General features: G+C 42.1%; 1 protein-coding gene across 2 annotated transcripts in view; it reads left to right on the top strand.

The window, feature by feature from the left end:
* Positions 1 to 11,253, top strand: part of TAF15 (TATA-box binding protein associated factor 15) — a 33,470-nt gene extending 22,217 nt beyond the window's left edge. The window contains exons 8-16 of one of the 2 annotated variants that reach the window (XM_074974567.1): positions 3,240 to 3,274; positions 3,838 to 3,870; positions 5,602 to 5,711; positions 6,513 to 6,642; positions 8,484 to 8,588; positions 10,029 to 10,113; positions 10,205 to 10,293; positions 10,399 to 10,501; positions 10,872 to 11,253. In XM_074974567.1, the coding sequence (XP_074830668.1) occupies positions 3,240 to 3,274; positions 3,838 to 3,870; positions 5,602 to 5,711; positions 6,513 to 6,642; positions 8,484 to 8,588; positions 10,029 to 10,113; positions 10,205 to 10,293; positions 10,399 to 10,501; positions 10,872 to 10,911 (730 nt within the window). In that variant the 3' untranslated portion in view covers positions 10,912 to 11,253. The remainder of the gene's footprint in view (positions 1 to 3,239; positions 3,275 to 3,837; positions 3,871 to 5,601; positions 5,712 to 6,512; positions 6,643 to 8,483; positions 8,589 to 10,028; positions 10,114 to 10,204; positions 10,294 to 10,398; positions 10,502 to 10,871) is intronic. The other variant, XM_074974568.1, reaches the window with a different exon arrangement.
* Positions 11,254 to 17,898: the final 6,645 nt, after the last annotated feature.

Raw genomic sequence — 17,898 nt, forward strand, 5'->3', positions numbered from 1 at the left:
TTCTTGAATTCTGGGGCATACATTTTCTACTCACGGTATTCATTTTCCATAACATCCTGATTGTTTACTGTAAATAAGTGTCTTATTTCTCTATCTACATCTTTCATGTTGTATATTTACAAACCAGAAAAAATGCACGTTCTGAATCGTGCAGTCCTGGTGAACTGGGGAAGGAATCCAGAGTTTGAAATCTTGAAGACAAAATTTGCGTGACTGATTCATTCACTGTAAATCAGTGTACCTAGTTCTGAGCTAATATGCCAATGGGGCAAAGTTTTTAACTGACATTTAATAAGAAGGGTACGAGGAAACCTGTTGGTCGGTTCTTAGGGGATTGAAGTGAATTGTGGGTGGCAGAAGTGTGTTTGCAATAGAATTTTTGTGATCACCATTCTTGTTTTATCATCAGTCTTTAAAATTATCCATCCTTTAGCAGAGGCTACTGTAAATAGTGTTTGGAACCCATACATTTTTATCTTTCATGCAGCTGAATATAATTGCATATGAATGTCTGCCATTTAGTGTTTCAAATAACTTTGTGTGTATATATAACATTTGAAAGTCAACAGCAAGTTCATGAAAATAGATCCTAGCTGAAGGTAGTATTCCATGAATGTAAATATAACAGCAGTTGCTGCAAGGTTTTGTCATGATATAACAGCTGTTTTCCTTGTATGGTAATAAGTCTTTAAAGCTAGCTTACATAATGATTAATGAAATCCTGGCCCTTGTTTTAGACAGACTTACCGTCACCTCACAGAAAACTTTTGACTTTTTAAAATTGTAAATTACATCTTGCATTCATGACTTCACATTTGTTGTAACAGAAAATGTATATACAGTATCCTAAAGAAATGAATCCCATATTGATGCTTCATAGCCTTGTGACGGGTTGGATCACAGAAACCCCCTGGGGGCTGCCAACTGATGTGCCAAGACTACTTTTGCCCCCTGCTTTCCCTGCCAGCTTGGGACTCCAACACCCTGTCTTGTTGAGCCGGACACACCAGTCTGCTCCAGCACAGACCCAGGGTCTGAACCATGTGCCCCAAAGCTGCAGACTTAACTGAAAGCAACTTAAGAAGTGTTCCTGTCTTTAACACTCAGATCTCAACTCCCAATGGGGTCCAAACCCCAAATAAATCCGTTTTACCCTGTATAAAGCTTACACAAGGTAAACTCATAAATTGTTCGCCCTCTATAACACTGATAGAGAGAGATGCACAGCTGTCGTTCCCCCCCCCTCCCCCGGCCCAGTATTAATACATACTCTGGGTTAATTAATAAGTAAAAAGTGATTTTATTAAATACAGAAAGTAGGATTTAAATGGTTCCAAGTAGTAACAGACAGAACCAAGTGAATTACCAAGCAAAATAAAATAGAACACGCAAATCTATGTCTAAGAAAACTGAATACAGATAAAAGCCTCACCCTTAGAGGAATTCCAGTAAACTTCCTTTTACAGATTAGTCTCCTTCTAGTCTGGGTCCAGCAATCTCTCACACTCCCTGTAGTTACTGTCTTTGTTCCAGTTTCTTCCAGGTATCCTTGGGGGTGGAGAGGTTATCTCTTTAGCCAGCTGAAGACCAAAATGGAGGGGTCTCCCATGGGCTTAAATAGACTTTCTTTTGTGGGTGAATACACCTGTGTAGAATCCAGCTACAAAATGGAGTTTTGGTGTCACATGGGCAAGTCACATGTACACGTATGACCTGAGTTTCTTACCCGCCAAGCCACCTTCCTGGGAAAGCTCAGATGTGGATTGGCGTTTTCAAGTTCATTGTTGGCTTAAGCGGTTCTTGATTGGGCATTTAACTTGCACATTCCTTTCTCAAGAAGCTGACCAAATGCTCTACTAAGGCTACTTAGAAATCAGGCAAGTATACAGCCAATATTCATAACTTCAAGTACAAAAATGATACATGCATACAAATAGGAGGAATGTATTCAGTAGATCATAACCTTTACAGAGAGATGTTACATGGCATATGTAGCATAAAACATATTCCAGTTATGTCATATATACATTCATAAGCATATTTCCATTAAGCCTTATGGGGTGCAACGTCACAAGCCTATTTTACTAATGTCCCTTATTTTGAGCTCTTGTCCCACACTTGGACCTTGACAAGTTGAGAGATTGGAGTTAATTAGGAGTCCCTCCAGATTTTAATCATAAACTACTGCAGTGGCTGGTGAATTAGCTGTGGGGCAGAACCTCCAAGGGTTAGGCAAGGAGTGCTATTTGAGGATTTTTACTTGTACTCTCTTTATCTTAGTTCCCACAATGAGAAATGAACTTTCCAGTTTACTGCTGGTAACTGCTGTGGAAAACCTGCACTCCCACACAAGCAGGCAGTCTTGTAAACTTGGAAAGGCTTGGCTGTTAACTTTAAAAATGCGCTGATCTTTTTCTAAAGGCCTTGAATATTGCGTGTTTTAATCCTTGCACCTGGATTTAGTTGTTAATGTTAAATGTGGGAAATATCAATACCATGAACCACACATTAAATAGAACAAGTGTGGGAGATATCAGGCTTTTACTTCCATTAAATTTGGAATGGGACTTCACAACAACTAAACTCCCCTCGTTCCCTGGCAATCTGGGTGTGTAAGCTATTAACTTGGTCTGTGTTTTGTGCCACAGGTTTCAGAATGAATTAATTAAAAGTTCACGACCTCTGCTATTGAAGCTCATTCTCATACACACACCTTATCATTAATGTCAAATGTTAGTAGTGCATTGTTGCACAGATTCCCAGATCCTCACACATCCTACTTCAGAGTGTGCTTAGTGATACTAATTTATCCAAATTTACTTGAATGCATAAGAATAGAGATTAATTAATTTCAGTTCACAAGTGGTAATTAACTATCCATGCAGCTGCTATATTGGAGTAAAGCCCACTAATTTTTATAAAAAGTATGCCTCTGTTTTAAATCCCAGTTTTAAATAGCATTCGTTTGGCTTGTGGGCTGGAAAAGGGTTTTTTAATTAGTGTATACACCCACCTTTGTTTCAGCAGTTCTTTTGGAGGTTAGTTTCTGGGATTCGTGCCCTAGGAGATTAGCTATCTGAAAGAATAATCTTTGAACACAAATAAATAGTGTGCAAAACATAGAGGTGAAGCTTTAGCCACTAGACAATAACTTTTGATCAGATAAGTGTAGATTGAGCCTTAGGCTCAGCACATAGAGACTTCAGGAAGAAATCATTTCTTCAATTTTTCCTCTGCAGTGGTGGTGACCGTGGTGGCTTCAAAAATTTTGGTGGTAAGTGCCAAGTATCCAAAATGTTTCAGTGGAAATTCTGTATAAATCTAAAAGCCACCAATATCTTATTACTATCCAGTAGAAGCATTCTAGCGTTTCTGTTTTTCTGGGGCTGGTGTGTTTGTGTGCTTTAAAAGTCAATCTTTTAACAATAAACTGGATTTCTACTCTGTCAAATTGCATGAAAGAAATTGTGGAGATTTACAACCTTCACCGGATTTTGGGTTTTTTGTTACAAATGCTGCTTTGAAAGGTACTAGTGACAAAATAATTGTGGTAAACTGCTTGGTCGTCTGACAACCAGCATTTGCAAGATAAACACCAGCATAATGCTAATGTGGCAAATGCCATATACTGCAAGCTAAAGAACGTGTTAACATTCTGCAGATGCCTGCTATTGAACATTTTAATCTAAATATTCTCCAGATCTCTGGTTAATGACTTAGATTTTAGATACATTGTATATGTAGCTTGAATATCTTCTTATCTTATTTAACAAGCTTTTTAAAAAGGCTTTCCTTGCTAAAGTAGCCTTTCTTTCATTTTTTTTACCCATTCTACAGGTCAAAGGGATTATGGACAGAAATCAGATGCTGGTAAGAAAACAAGCATTGTGTGGATTGCAGCTCTTCATCCTTCATAGCATTTGTAACATATGCAAGCACTTTGGAGAATCTTGACCAATTAGAGAACTGATCTGAAAACAACAAGATGACATTCAATAAAGACAAGTGCAAAGTACTACACTTAGGAAGGAAAAATCAAATGTGCGAGTACAAAATGGGGAATAACTGGCTACGTGGTAGTATTGCTAAAAAGGATCTGGGGATGATAATGGAACACAAATTGAACATGAGTTCACAATGTGATACAGTTGTGAAAAATGCTAATATTGTGGAGTATATTAACAGGCGTGCTGAATGTAAGACATGAGGTAATTGTCTCCCTTTATTTGGCACTCATGAGGCTTCAGCTGGAGAACTGTGTCCAGTTCTGGGTGACACTTTAGGAAAGATATGGACAAATTGGAAATAGAGGAGAGCAATAAAAAGTTTAGGAAATCTGACCTATGAAGAAAGCAGGTCCCCCCAGTTTTTTTAACCTAAGTCTTCAAATATGTTAAGGGATGTTATAAAGAGGATGGTAATCACTTGTTGCTCATGTTCGCTGAATGTAGGACAAGAAGTAATGGGCTTAATTTGCAACAAGGAAGATTTTGGTTAGATATTAGGAAAAACTTTTTAACTGTTAGGGTAATTAGGCTTCCAAGGGAGGTTGTGGAATCCTCCTCATTGGAGGTTTTTAAGAACAGGTTGGACAAACACCTATCAGGATGATCTAGGTTTGCTTGGTCCTGCCTCAGTGCAGGGGGGTTGGACCTGTTGAGTTTTCTAGGTCCCTTGCAACCTTGCATTTCTATGATTTGATGTACTTCAAAATGCATGCCTGGAAAGAGGTGGGGTGGCTGGGATTTTTGTGTGATTCAGATGTAGTTTAACCAGGTGGGCTTTCTTCTGGGATAGATCAGCTCTGTTAAATACTGGTGCATGTGACTATACAAGCATATTCTTTTAATGTTTAACGCATTGCTCAGCAAGTAAAAGTCAAGTTTTGTCTAGTGAATTCTGGATCGACTTGAGTCAAGTAACTGATGATGTTTTTGTTTTCCTTGAAGATGCTGAATATAGATAAGTTTCTGATATAGATTATTTTGGCAACATTCTTTTAACTTTTATACTTGTTTCACCATAGTCCTTCACTAAAACTTGAAGGACTTTTCAAAAGCTGAATTACTCTTTACAATTGCTATTCACTGTTTGCACTCTGTCTTGGATATGAAAGTAGACTATCTGTTTCACACTTATTTTTGGTTTCATTTTTCTGATTCTTTTATGCTGATACAGTGCTTTTGTGTCTTCCGTGGTATTTCAGTTAAATTTTATAGGCCTCTTTTTTATTTAAAATCTATGCATTTGGGGCCTACTCTACTTGAATGTCCTAGGTGCAGAGAAAAGTTGTCAGATAGTCAATGTAATCATTCTGTGACTTACTGTAGCACCCTAAGGCTATCTTCCTGTACTTCTGAAGCTGTTGGTGTTAGCGCTAACAGCACGACCTCAGACTTCTCTCCCTTCGTTTAATATGAGAGCTCCCAATCCGCCAGGTATCCAAGGAGATGTTGCAGGACCACACATATGAGTCTAAAATGATGGAGGTTTTCTCTGACCTCAGATGAAGTAACATTTTTAACGGCTGCAGCATGTAACATCTGCTTCTGGCTAATCTGTACAAAAGCATTTGGTAAAAAAACTTACTTTTTTTAATAGATACAGAATCTGACAACTCTGATAACAACACCATCTTTGTGCAAGGACTTGGAGAAGGTGTTTCGACAGATCAAGTGGCTGATTATTTCAAGCAAATAGGTATTATAAAGGTGTGTGTGGTGACAGATCATTCGGAAACCTTTTCAGAGTAGCAGCTGTGTTAGTCTGTATTCACAAAAAGAAAAGGAGGACTTGTGGCACCTTAGAGACTAACCAATTTATTTGAGCATAAGCTTTCGTGAGCTACAGCATCCGATGAAGTGAGCTGTAGCTCACGAAAGCTTATGCTCAAATAAATTGGTTAGTCTCTAAGGTGCCACAAGTACTCCTTTTCTTATTAGGAAACCTGTAGATCGAATATGTTGGAAGTGTCTTGAATAGCAGCATGTTTCCTCCCTTTTATTCCCCAGAAATTATAGATCTTTCTTTTATCCTACTGGGTCGCAGATGACAGTTTACAGAAAAAGAAATTGCTGGTCCTACCAACTTACTAGCACAGATGTCAGCTGCCGTTTCTCTTTTCTATTCCTAATTCTCTAATCAATTCCCTTACCACATGTCCCTATCAGTAGAAAATCTCAAATGCTTCAACAAGTAATTATGCTCCATGACCCACTCACTCAGGGCTTTTCTTCCTATCCCCAGAAATCCAAATCAGGGCTCTCATTCACTGTACTTGACCTCAACTAATGTCCAAACAAGGCCTGGGGCCACTTCATTTTAAGGTTCATGCTGTGAGCTGGAGGGCAGTCAGCATTCTTCCATCAACCACTTTGTTTCTGTAAGTTAGCCCCCAGGAATCTCCTCTGTGAACACTAATTTAATTATAATAGCTCTTACTGTTAACTGGCTCAAGCAGTTTTCTCCATTAACTGAATGTTGAGGAAATACACCTTTTTTTCCCCCCCCAGACTAACAAAAAGACTGGCAAACTTATGATAAATCTATATACAGATAAGGATACAGGCAAACCAAAAGGAGAAGCAACAGTATCTTTTGATGACCCTCCTTCTGCTAAAGCAGCCATTGACTGGTTTGATGGTAAGATTGCCTGTTCTTCCTTTTCTGCGTGAAACTTAGCAATCAGTAGAGACTGCATATTAATGTTTACATGTGGACTGCATGCCACTTTTTAAATTCATTTCAAACAGACTCCTGTTTTTTTCTCTGATGTACTAGTTGCGACGAAAACCATTATTTATGGGGCTGCATGTCAGTTGTCCCTGTATCCAGTTTAGTTAATGTGAGGGTGGGTTTTTCTGATGTGATTCAAGACCATGCATCTTTATGTGCAGCCCATGAAACTAGAATATCGCAGTAAGCAGGAGAATACAAACTGATGTGTGGTGTGGGAGGTATCATGGTGTTGGTGGCAGTGCCTAGAAACCCCAGACAAGGTTAAGAGCTCATTGTGGTAGACACTCTACAAACACAGTGAAAGAAGTCTTGTGCCCTAAAGAACTGACAATCTAAATGGACAAGATGGACAAAGAGCAGGAGGGGAAGCAGAGGCACAGAACAGTGATCTGTCCAAAGCAAGACAGCCTGGAAGATGGAAATGGAACCCAGGTCTCCAGGCTTCCAGTTTTGTTGCCCTGTCCATTAGACCACACTGCCTCCAAAAGTACTTCAAACCAAATTAAATTGAGCCCTATCATGATTCTTTTTGTAACATCTTCCCTTCATTTATGCTCCTATTTTTCCTTCATGTGGATGCTTTCTTTAACATTTATCTGTGAGAACATAAACTTGGGCACTGCAGTAACCAATGTATATAGCTAATTTGAGCATACAGTGTATGGTGCTAGCTTATTATTCCTTAAACGCTTTATAACGGGTGTTACTTGCATCTTACAATTAAAACCATATATTAGCAAAACAAGTCCTTCAAAATAAGATTTTAAAAAACAATATTTTGCCCCATAGCTAGAAATTATCGTATAGCCAGTTGAAAGCTTGATCAGAAGCTTTGGCTGTGCCCTGAAGCTCTGAAAACTGTCTGTAATGGAGAGGGGGAGCAGGTTCCAAAAACATGCTTCTGTCAGTCTTGAAGAGTTCCACTGCAGAAAAAGGGACAGTTATACTGCTTTATCGTAACAAGTTTAAACAATATTAGTCCCCATTCTAATGGCTTTGTGTTTCCACTGACACTTGGCATACATAGACCTAAGCATCAAAGAGCGAGGGATGTGCTTAGGCTTGGAGTTCATGTAATGGTAAGCAAAAAGAAATGGACTAGCAAATTGTTTTTAATGCCTTATTTTTTGCTAATATGTTTCAAATTGATTGATCTTAAGGATATTACTATGGTTGCTATATGATGCACCCTAACCGTAATAGGCCCCATAGTGTCCTGTGATAAAACTTTAACTTTTTATAATACATGCTGGTTGCAACCTTATAATAAACACGTGCCTGTCTTTTTCCCACGTGGGGATATATTGGTTCCATACTATATATTGATATGGAAACTTGCTGTCTGATTGGCAGGATCAAGATTCTTACATATTTAAACTGCCCTGTAATAAGCTATACTGATGTCAAGCATAACAGAGAAATGTGTTACATGGTTGCATCATGTGACCTTAATTTAAATTGCAACTTGTAGATCATACTTTGATTTAAATACGCATCTCTTTGTGATAGCATATTATATCAAGAACAGATGTAAATACAAATCTGTATCTCCTTACTGTTTGCCATCTGTGCGTTGATGTGATACGATGCTACAACTCATATTTTCAAAAGCATTTTGATTTACCGGGATGTTTTTTCTCATACTGCTGGTGTTGAATTTAACAATGCAAGTTACTGTCCCTTTGGATCTTGCTGTTCATTATTGAGCTCCTGTGAGTTGTTCCTCTTTCTCTGTCCCCCTTTAGGAAAGGAATTCCATGGCAACGTTATCAAAGTTTCGTTTGCAACCAGGAGGCCTGAATTTCTGAGAGGAGGTGGAGCAGGTGGCGGTGGCAGCGGACGTCGAGGTGGTAGTAAAACTGAGAGGGTCTTTCCTTGTGCTTGTTAAATGCTTTAGCTTGTGATATCTCTCTTTTTTTTTTTTTTTTTTAATTATTATTAAGAGGACTAACCTTATGGCAGTAATTTGTTAAATAATGAAGTGTGGGCTTTGGGAAGTCATAGTGGAAGAGATTTCTGGCACTTAGGGGGTTAGTAGGGATGGCACCAGCATGTGGGAGTTCAGGAAAACTGAAGTCTGTAGTCCACTCTTCTGGACTGGACTATAACTAGTTCTGAATGTTCCGGATGCGGAGATGCTCTCTGGTTCAGTGCTCATCCTGGCTTATAAAGAAATGGTGAAGTAGCAACTTCAAGGCTGCGCGTGTATAATTACACAACACTGCGTTCTCAGCGATTGTCTTAGGATGCATTGTCTGGAATTTGCAAAGGGAGTGCAGGGAGTTGGGCACCCAACTCCTGCTCAAAGTTAATGGAAGATGGGTGCCCAACTCCCATAGCCCTCTTTGAAAATCCCAGACCCTTTGCATAGTACAGCCTTATCAAATGAGTCTGCTGGATATTGATCTTACTACACTTCCTTTAACATGAGGGTTTTACACATTGTGACTCTTGTGAACAAACACTAGTTTTTAGGCCAAGAATTTTAGGTGGCTGATAAACAGATCATTTTTAAGAACTCCATTTTGTGTAAAAGGTCAGGACTCTGATGGCAAAAGCAAGGACAGAATCCTGGTGTGTTTATTGGAATAACCCTGGTGTACATGGTCAGGGAGAGCATATATTTAGTTTATTCTGTGACTTGATCTGTTCATGTGTGGTTGGAGTTGGATGTGTATTAGAATTTCAGTGAAACTTCAGTAATGCGTGTGACAGAGTTCAAGCTGATTAACTATAAATCTATCAGCTGGTAGAGTATTTGTAGTGCTGAAAAGGGAATAAATAGAAAATACATGGAGCGGACTTTTCTGGCCACCAGGTGCTGCTCCTGCACAATATTTCCCCTTCTGCGTGAGCTGAAATAAGCATATTCATACGTGAAGCTCTATAGCTGCCCAAATACATAAACTGCGGGAGACTTGAGTCCTGCAGTTCAGAGGCTTGACAGATGTTTAAACTCCTATAGAGCATTTGCAGTACCTTTAAATATTAAATGTTTTCTCTTTTGGCTAATTACATTTTAGCATTTCATAAGAAATTCTAAAACGATCAGTTTGTAAATTACACTTTGTTGTTATTTACAGGCTGTCATCCATTTCCAGAGTTCCTAATTCAGTGAAACTATAATCTTAGAAGGTGGCGGATTAAGTCAACTATCTCTTATTGCTCTACCAAGAAACTGAGTCTGTCACTTGGGGCCTGAAGTCAGTGATAGTCTGCAAATAAATGTTTCGTGTGTAGATTACAGGAGCACTTCCCCTGCTTTATTCTAATTATAATTCTGTCCACAGGTTCACGAGGTGGATTTGGAAGAGGTGGAGGCTTCCAGGGTAGAAGTGGGGATCCCAAAAATGGTGATTGGATTTGTCCTAACCCGTAAGTGTTGTTTTAATTTGGTAGCAGTGTTTCATGTATGTACATTCAGTTGTTGAGAAAACTCCGTCTGAGGAATCTTTGTCTCTTTCAGGAGCTGTGGTAATATGAACTTTGCTCGCAGGAATTCCTGCAATCAGTGCAATGAGCCCAGACCGGAAGATTCACGTCCATCAGGAGGAGGTGTGTAAGAGATCAGCACAAGTGTAATGAGTTGCTTCTGACTGTTTTAGTTACATTTGTGGCCTTTTAACAACATGGTTTTGATCTTGCATTTCTCCCTTGCAGACTTTCGTGGGAGAGGTGGTTTTGGAGGTGAAAGAGGATACAGAGGGCGCGGTAGCAGAGGGGGTGACCGAGGTGGTGGCTATGGTGGTAAAATGGGAGGAAGGTAAGCATTATCTTTGCTACTTTGTCAGTACGTGTGGGATGTAGATTTTAGGAGTGTGGGCTTTTCTTTGACTAATAGAACATGTGATTGGCTGGAACAGTCCGGGGGGAGTCATGGATCATGAAGTAACAGTATTAAGCACATGTATTTTTCGTAGTATAACTGTGTGTTCGTAATGTAGATTCCTTTTGCTAAAGGACATACAAACACAGGTCACTAATAATAATTTCTGCTAGGCAGATGTCAGCTATCAGCAGTTGGCAATGCTCACAGTAGAAGGGGAGGGTAAAGAAGGAATTTGCACAAGTTGGTGTGGGGAAGGATGGAGTTGTACTGTGACTCGCTAGACTCTCAGATTTTTTTCTTTCAGAAATGACTTCAGAAATGACCAGCGCAACAGGCCATATTAGAGACCCTTGTGAATGTTCTGTTGTCTCTTTGATGCCGTCAGTAGTGAAATTGCCGGAGTTTTGCCTGCTGCTTTACCCATGGCCGCTTTTGGATGGCGAATGACATGAAATTGGATTTTTATTTTGGTGGGAGAGACTGGGGAAGTTTTTTTGTTTTGTTTTTTGGGTTTTTTTTTTTTGTGTTTTGGTTTTTTTTTATTATTATTATTTTTTAGCAAGTCCACTGAAATTTCATCTTTAATTTCCAACATTCTCCTGTTTTCTCCCCCTGAGCTCTTCAGCCGGCTATAAGAAGGAACAGAATGAACTGTAAAATATTGCCAGTATCGAAAGTGTTTTGTAATACAACAATAAAAGCTGATTGTTTTATTTGTGAAATCTTACATTGTTTTTCCAATTACTTCATAACTTTAAGCCCCATCCTTTCCCTCCACATTCCCTGTCTTTCTGTGGTGCAACCTGTGTAACAAATAAGGGTCTTGCTTACAAATGACATTACACTTTATGTCCCTAGCTCCATGAAGTGCTCTTAGAACCTCTTTGGTTTAGTCCAGAGGTGGGCAAATTTTTTGGCCCAAGGGCCACATCTGGATATGGAAATTGTATGGCAGGCCATGAATGCTCACGAAATTGGGGGTTGGGGTGTGGAAGGGGATGAGGGCTCTGGCTGGGGGTGTGGGCTCTGGGGTGGGGCCAGAAATGAGGAGTTCAAGGTGTAGGAGAGGGTTCCAGGCTGGGGCAGGGGATTGGCGTGGGGGGGTGAGGGCTCTGGGATGGGGCTAGGGATGAGGGGCTGGGGGTGCAGGAGGGTGCTCTGGACTGGAACCGAAGGGTTTGGCCGGTTGGAGGGGGATCAGGGATGGGGCAGGGGGTTGCGGTGCAGGAGGGGGTCAGGGGTGCAGGGTCCAGGTGGCGCTTACCTCAATCAGCTCCCAGAAGCAGCAGCATGTCTCCCGTCTGGCTCCTAGGCAGAGGCGCAGCCAGGCAGCTCTGCGCTTTGCCCTATCCGCAGGCGCTGCCCCTGCAGCTCCCGTTGGCTGTGGTTCCTGGTCAATGGGAGCTGTGGGGGCGGTGTGTGGAGCCCCTTGGCTGCCCCTACACATAGGAGCCAGAGTGGGGACATGCCACTGCTTCTGGGAGCCACGCGGAGCGGGGCAAGCCCCCAACCCTGCTCCCCGGCTGTAGTTCGAGGGCCAGATTAAAACATCTGGAGGGCCGGATGCAGCCCCCGGGCCGTAGTTTGCCCTCCCCTGGTTTAGTCCTGAAGAAGCTACTTGCAATCCATGTCTTTGGCCCCAGACTTAGCAGTGTAGCTCAGTGGCAGCTCCACAACTCCCCTACTACTTTGCACTTTCCTTCCCTCCTTGCTGAGCAGAAGCTCAAGTCAGCCCTCACCTGGGAGTGTCTACTACTCTTTGGAATTCACTGCGGTCATTCTGGGAAACCGTAAGGTGCCAGCGTGTTCCCATGCTGTTTGGGACTTGATCAGACTAAGGGAATGTTAAGTCAAAAGGTGGGACAGGATGGCTCAAAAGAGAAGTAAATAGCTACGTACCGCTTCACCTCTGAGTCACTGCTGTTGAAACTAATGCGGTGGTGAACAAAAGTAAAGAGGCAGATATTCCATAGCCTCTTTAAGGATGAGTTGGGCTCTCAGCCCACCTAGTAGAGGGGTAACCCAGATAATTCAAGCCACAGCGGGCGCTCAGCAGGGAAGCCAACGTTTGAAGGAGCAAGGGAGAAAGCCTCCTAAAGGTGGTCCCTCCAAATCAAGGCTGCAGTGGATTGGTGGGTTGCTGTGAGAGTCTTGCACTGCTGCTTTGTGAATAACATTCCTGATTTTTAGTGCTCTCAATCTTACACCAGCATTACATTTACTTTCCTAAAGTAAAGGTAGGACAGCTGATAGTCTAAGGCCTCCTGCAGGGCAAAATATTATCACTGTGGGCTTTGAGGGCCAGTTTTGATCCTAATAACTGGATGGGTGGCTGATCCGTATCTGTAGTCAGTTTGTCTTGTTCAATTCTGCATGGACTTGGGAAAAACAACAAAAGGCTTTTAATTAGTTTAGTAAACGTTGACATGGCATGGTGCACATTCTGTGTTTGTAATCTTAGGATAACCTCCCAGTAACAGAGTAGAATATTGACAGGATCAGCCTCCTCGTCTTGTAGATCAATTGGGTATGATGCAGTTTTGCTGTGTGAGGATCTTTGAGGCATCATCTCAAAAACAGACCTCTTGTCAATTCTGCATGGGCACTAAAGATACCATGACTCTTAGATCTAACCGATGCCTTTCAGTGTCCGTTTTTAGAGCAGAATGGTTGCTGGACATTTTCTATGTCCCCAAGGGATGTGTCCCCGAGCCTCTGTTTGCCAGAAGGTAGGAATGGGTGACAGGGGATGGATCACTTGATGATGACCTGTTCTGTTCATTCCCTCTGGGGCAGCTGGCACTGGCCACTGCCAGAAGACAGGCTTCAGAGTAGCAGCCGTGTTGGTCTGTATCCGCAAAAAGAACGGGAGGACTTGTGGCACCTTCGAGACTAACAAATGTATTAGAGCATAAGCTTTCGTAGGCTACAGCCCACTTGATCGGATGCATGGAATGGAACATATAGTGGAGGGGGAGGTAACGTAAAACTAAATGAGCGCTTCCCATTTTCACCCCTTTAGGTGTTACGTATTTCCCCTGAACTACATCAAGACTGGAGCCGGTGAGCACCAATCTGCTTTGGTGTTTCTGTGCAGGCGGCGTTGCCATGTTAGTCAAACAGACGTTTGCTCTATGGCTTCTTGTAGATTGTAGATTTACTTTTTTGGTTTAGGCCTTAAGTATGCAACACCATTGAGCTAGGCAGTCTGTGTTGTAAATTCCTGTGCTCATGTGATTGCAATCTTGTTGCAGCATAAGTGCTAACCAAACCGCCCCCCCCCCTTAAAAAAAATACCCTGAACAAACTGAGGTTTCCTAGTTTGTAAATTGTCTTGGCTTTGACTGGCTAGGGCCAGTCCAAAATACACAGGCAGAGTTGTTTATTACCCACAGAGCTCCATAGCTGTGCACTGTGATTTTTGCCTTCCTGATAGATGGAATCCTGGTCGCAGAGAGCTTACCATCTCAAGCCCTCGGGCTCTATGTGGATGCATGGATCCATGTGCACAATTCTCCATGCAGGATTGGGGCCTCAAATGAACACGAGCCGAGGCTGATGAGCAGCTGGGTTAGTGGGAGGACAACATAATTATAAACTCATGCGGAAGGTGAGTTCACATATCTAGAGTTTAGCGAGAAGCTTGTCACGTCAAATAAAAACCCCTTCGGTATAGAATGGCTTGAATCAAGTCAAATACGCCACTAGCAAGAATAAAACTTAAATCTTCCCCTTCTCCCCACCACACGTGCTCACCTGGCTAGGCAGTGCTGTTTGCCCCTTGGGCTAGTTTAGGGGCAAGCAGCACACCTGGCCAAGGGGAGCAATGGGGAGGAAAATAGAATATCAGGGCTGACAGAGAAGATGGAGGAAGATTGATCTCTACACCAGCACCTCCTCACTCAGGTAGAAAGCGCTGCCTTGGAAGAGCCAAAGCAAGGACAGTGAATTGCAGGAAGTGGCAAAAAGGGCCTTGGTCACTTAACTAAGCAGAGGAAACAGAACAGGGTGTTAGTTCTTTGGGCATAAAAACGCTTCCAAATTGCATGAGTGTATCTTAATAGCCACCCTCCCCCGCACCACCTTTTGAGATTTAAAACCACTGCTACCTGCCTTTTTCATTTCAAATCAGGTGCAGTCTCAATAGCTCCCACTGAGACCTAAGCGCTTTCCCTTAGTTAAGAGCATCTGTGCTTTCAAATGGCCTGATGCGGCGTGTGCAGGATGATAAATCTTAATGCTGCCTTGGGTGCCTGAAGTCCATCTGTCTTACTAAGCAGGTAAATGACCAATTAAACTGGCCAGGCCAACAACTGGAGCTTTATTCTTCCCACTCTTGCAATGAAAACTTCATGTCGCTTGGGTTGGATTTAGCATTGGTGGCTGCACCACTAATTTTGCTACCAATGTTTTGCACCTTTCTCATGAAATGAAGGACATTTTTTGCTGAATGCTGTGTCTTGTGGGAAACTTGCCGGCCAGCCAGGGAAGGATAGCATTAGCTCTAATGGCAGATCCACTCTCTTAGCTGGTCTTGCTTAGATACAGCATTAAAGACAGTGGCTTGTTTGTTTTTTATTGTGGTGTTTTTGGGTCTTGTAACCAGTGCAAAAGCCCAGATGAAAGTTTAAGTATGACAGCACTCCTACCAGGTCCGTCAGTGGATACTGGATGAAGATCAGTGGAACAAGATTTAATGAGGCAGGAATTGGCCTCTGGTTTTCGAGCTAAAAGGAAAATGAATAGCTGGGAGCTGCCCAGGAGCTGTGTCCAGACTTGTGCTGTCCAGACAAGGTAACGACAGCTGCTAACTCTTTGCCTTCCAATTAAGCAGGTTACTGCTCTTTGAACCTATAGTGTCTTGCACCTAGGCTAGAAAGCTGCCTGCATTTACTCCCAGAATTACGGCGCAGTTGCAAATCTAAATCAGTGCAACTCCTAAAGGGTTCAGCGGAGGGTTTCTGGTTTTATATGGACTTATGTAAATAAAGATATGCTTTTATAATACCCTGCCTTCCTGTAGCAATTTTCATCAGTAGACTTCACAGCAACTTTACAAAGGAGATTAGTATATTATCACGATTTTACAGCTGAGGAAACTGACGTACTGAGAGGAGACCTGACTTGGCCAAAGTGACCCAACAAGTGACTAGCTGAGCCAGGAATAGAGTACAGGTCTCCTGAGTTCTAGTTGCCTGCGCTGTCCGTTAGGCCAGCCTGCTGTAAGATGGAAAGCTTTCTGTCCTGACAAGTTTATAATTAATGCAGCCAAAAAGAGAAACAGGCCAACAGCTCCTGTACAGATCACGTAGGGAAAGATTGGCGGAATAAATGGATTTGAGGGCTCTGGGGTAAGGATTAGTTCTTCCCCCTTCACTCCCCCGATCCCTACATGTACAGCACCTAACACAAGAGATGTAAAGACTTTGCCATTTTTAAAAAGGCCAGCGGGGGTGTTGTTTCGGAAGGTCTTGTTATGAAACAGTGACAGATTATTTATAAAAATGCATCTGGCACTTGCCAGGAGGAATAACAAGTTTATAAAATAACTACATACCACAGAGAGATGCCAGCACAGAAAGCGGGGATGCAGTAATTCCAGAACTTGTAATGCCACAAAAATAGCTAAGAATTCAACACAAGGCCAAGCAATTTCAGTGCTGTCTATATTGGTCACACACTATCCCAGCACCTCTTGTACGGTTGTGCCACTGGGTGAAATCCTGGCCCCGTTGAAGCCAATGGCAAAATTCTTTTGACTTCAGTGTAGCTAGGATTGCATCCAGTAGAAACACCTAGATTAGCCAAGACACAGGTATCTATTATGTTTCCACCAGTAGGTGGCACCTGCTCCTGCCCCAATTTTGGTTGCCCTCAGTTTCGTTATACAAGCTTGGCAACAACACAGCAGTCCAAATTCGCTCTCGGGTGCGAGCAGGCTTTTTAAAAAAAAAAAAACAACTCCTCAATTTTTAGTTCTGACACCCTTCTGTAATTCAGACGAGGCCCTGATCCCGCATAAGTGGTTGTGTGCCTGCTTAACTGCGGGCCCGCCGAAAAGTTCCCTTTGGCTCCAATGAAGCGAGACTCAGTGCGTAAAGTGAAGCATGCGGATAAACCCTTGCAGGATCAGGGGCCTAAGCTTGCGATGTGTTTTACTTATTTTTACGCACGCATAACTCAAATAGCTTTAATTTAAAAATAGTCTTCTGGGAACTGTGTGGTTCAGGAGATGGAAGATACACACTGCCTTTCCCACTCAGCTCGATGGGTCAAATCGAGCCGTGTCAGTGCTAACCCAAGGTTACACTGGGTATGGGTAAGGCCCCTCGTTTTTGGGTTACCAATTTTTACCTTGGGTTTTACAAATCCCGCTATTGGGTTGTACTGATTTCTCCCTGAATTTTGGCCACTCAGGTACATGAAAATACTGATCACGTTAAGGAAATCCAATCCATTACATTAGGTAGGTGTGCTTATGTTAATAAATTAGTCTAAGTGCAAATGCAAGGTTGTCTATTAAAGTAAGGTACGGTAGTGGAAGATACGCACCTGTGCAGGTGGGTACTTGAGTCATAAAAACAGAAGTGCAGTAACTCCCTGGAGCCGGCTCTCTGCTGTGGAAGGAGAGATGGGGGCTCAGTAACCTGGTCAGGTTGCCGAACTGAAGTGGGCCCAGAAAAGGAAGAGTTGGAGGAGGTAGCATGAGGAGATGACTCCCTTTCTACTTCTGGGCCCACTTGTCTCTCTTTGTTGTTTTTCTTCTGGCCTCCCATCCCCCAGTGTTAATCCTGATATTTACCCAGAGAACTATGCAGTTAATTTTGTCCTGTTTTTTAAAAAAAATTATAATAAACACTGATAAATTCCTGGGAAATTTTAAGCAAAATAAAGCCTGAAAATGACCTCCTGAGCTCCCTTCCAACCCTGATATTCTATGATTCTATGAACACCTTCCACTTGATATTTTTTTTAATTGCATTAAAATTGCCTTGAACCCTTCCTATTGCTAAACAGCTGTTAACCATTCTGTTGGTGGATGGGAGAAAGGCCAGCTTTGAAAAGCGGCTGCTATGTAGGAGCTCCTTTTCATCAAGATTTTTCTTATGTGCATGAGACCAATGGGAAAACGTTATCACAATGCAACGGGAAGTTATGTATCTAATCCCTACACATCAATTCCACCTGCCAGAAGGCCCGGCAAAGAGTAATTCTTGTTGTCATTTTGTTATCAAGATAACAAACAGAGGAGCCTGGAATGCTTGGCCGATAGTGATTCATAATGTTGGTTTATAAACTTTTCCTGAACTCACCCCCGCCGGAAACAGACG

This window comes from Natator depressus, chromosome 17 (assembly GCF_965152275.1).
Source record: "Natator depressus isolate rNatDep1 chromosome 17, rNatDep2.hap1, whole genome shotgun sequence".
Lineage (NCBI taxonomy): Eukaryota > Metazoa > Chordata > Testudines > Cheloniidae > Natator > Natator depressus.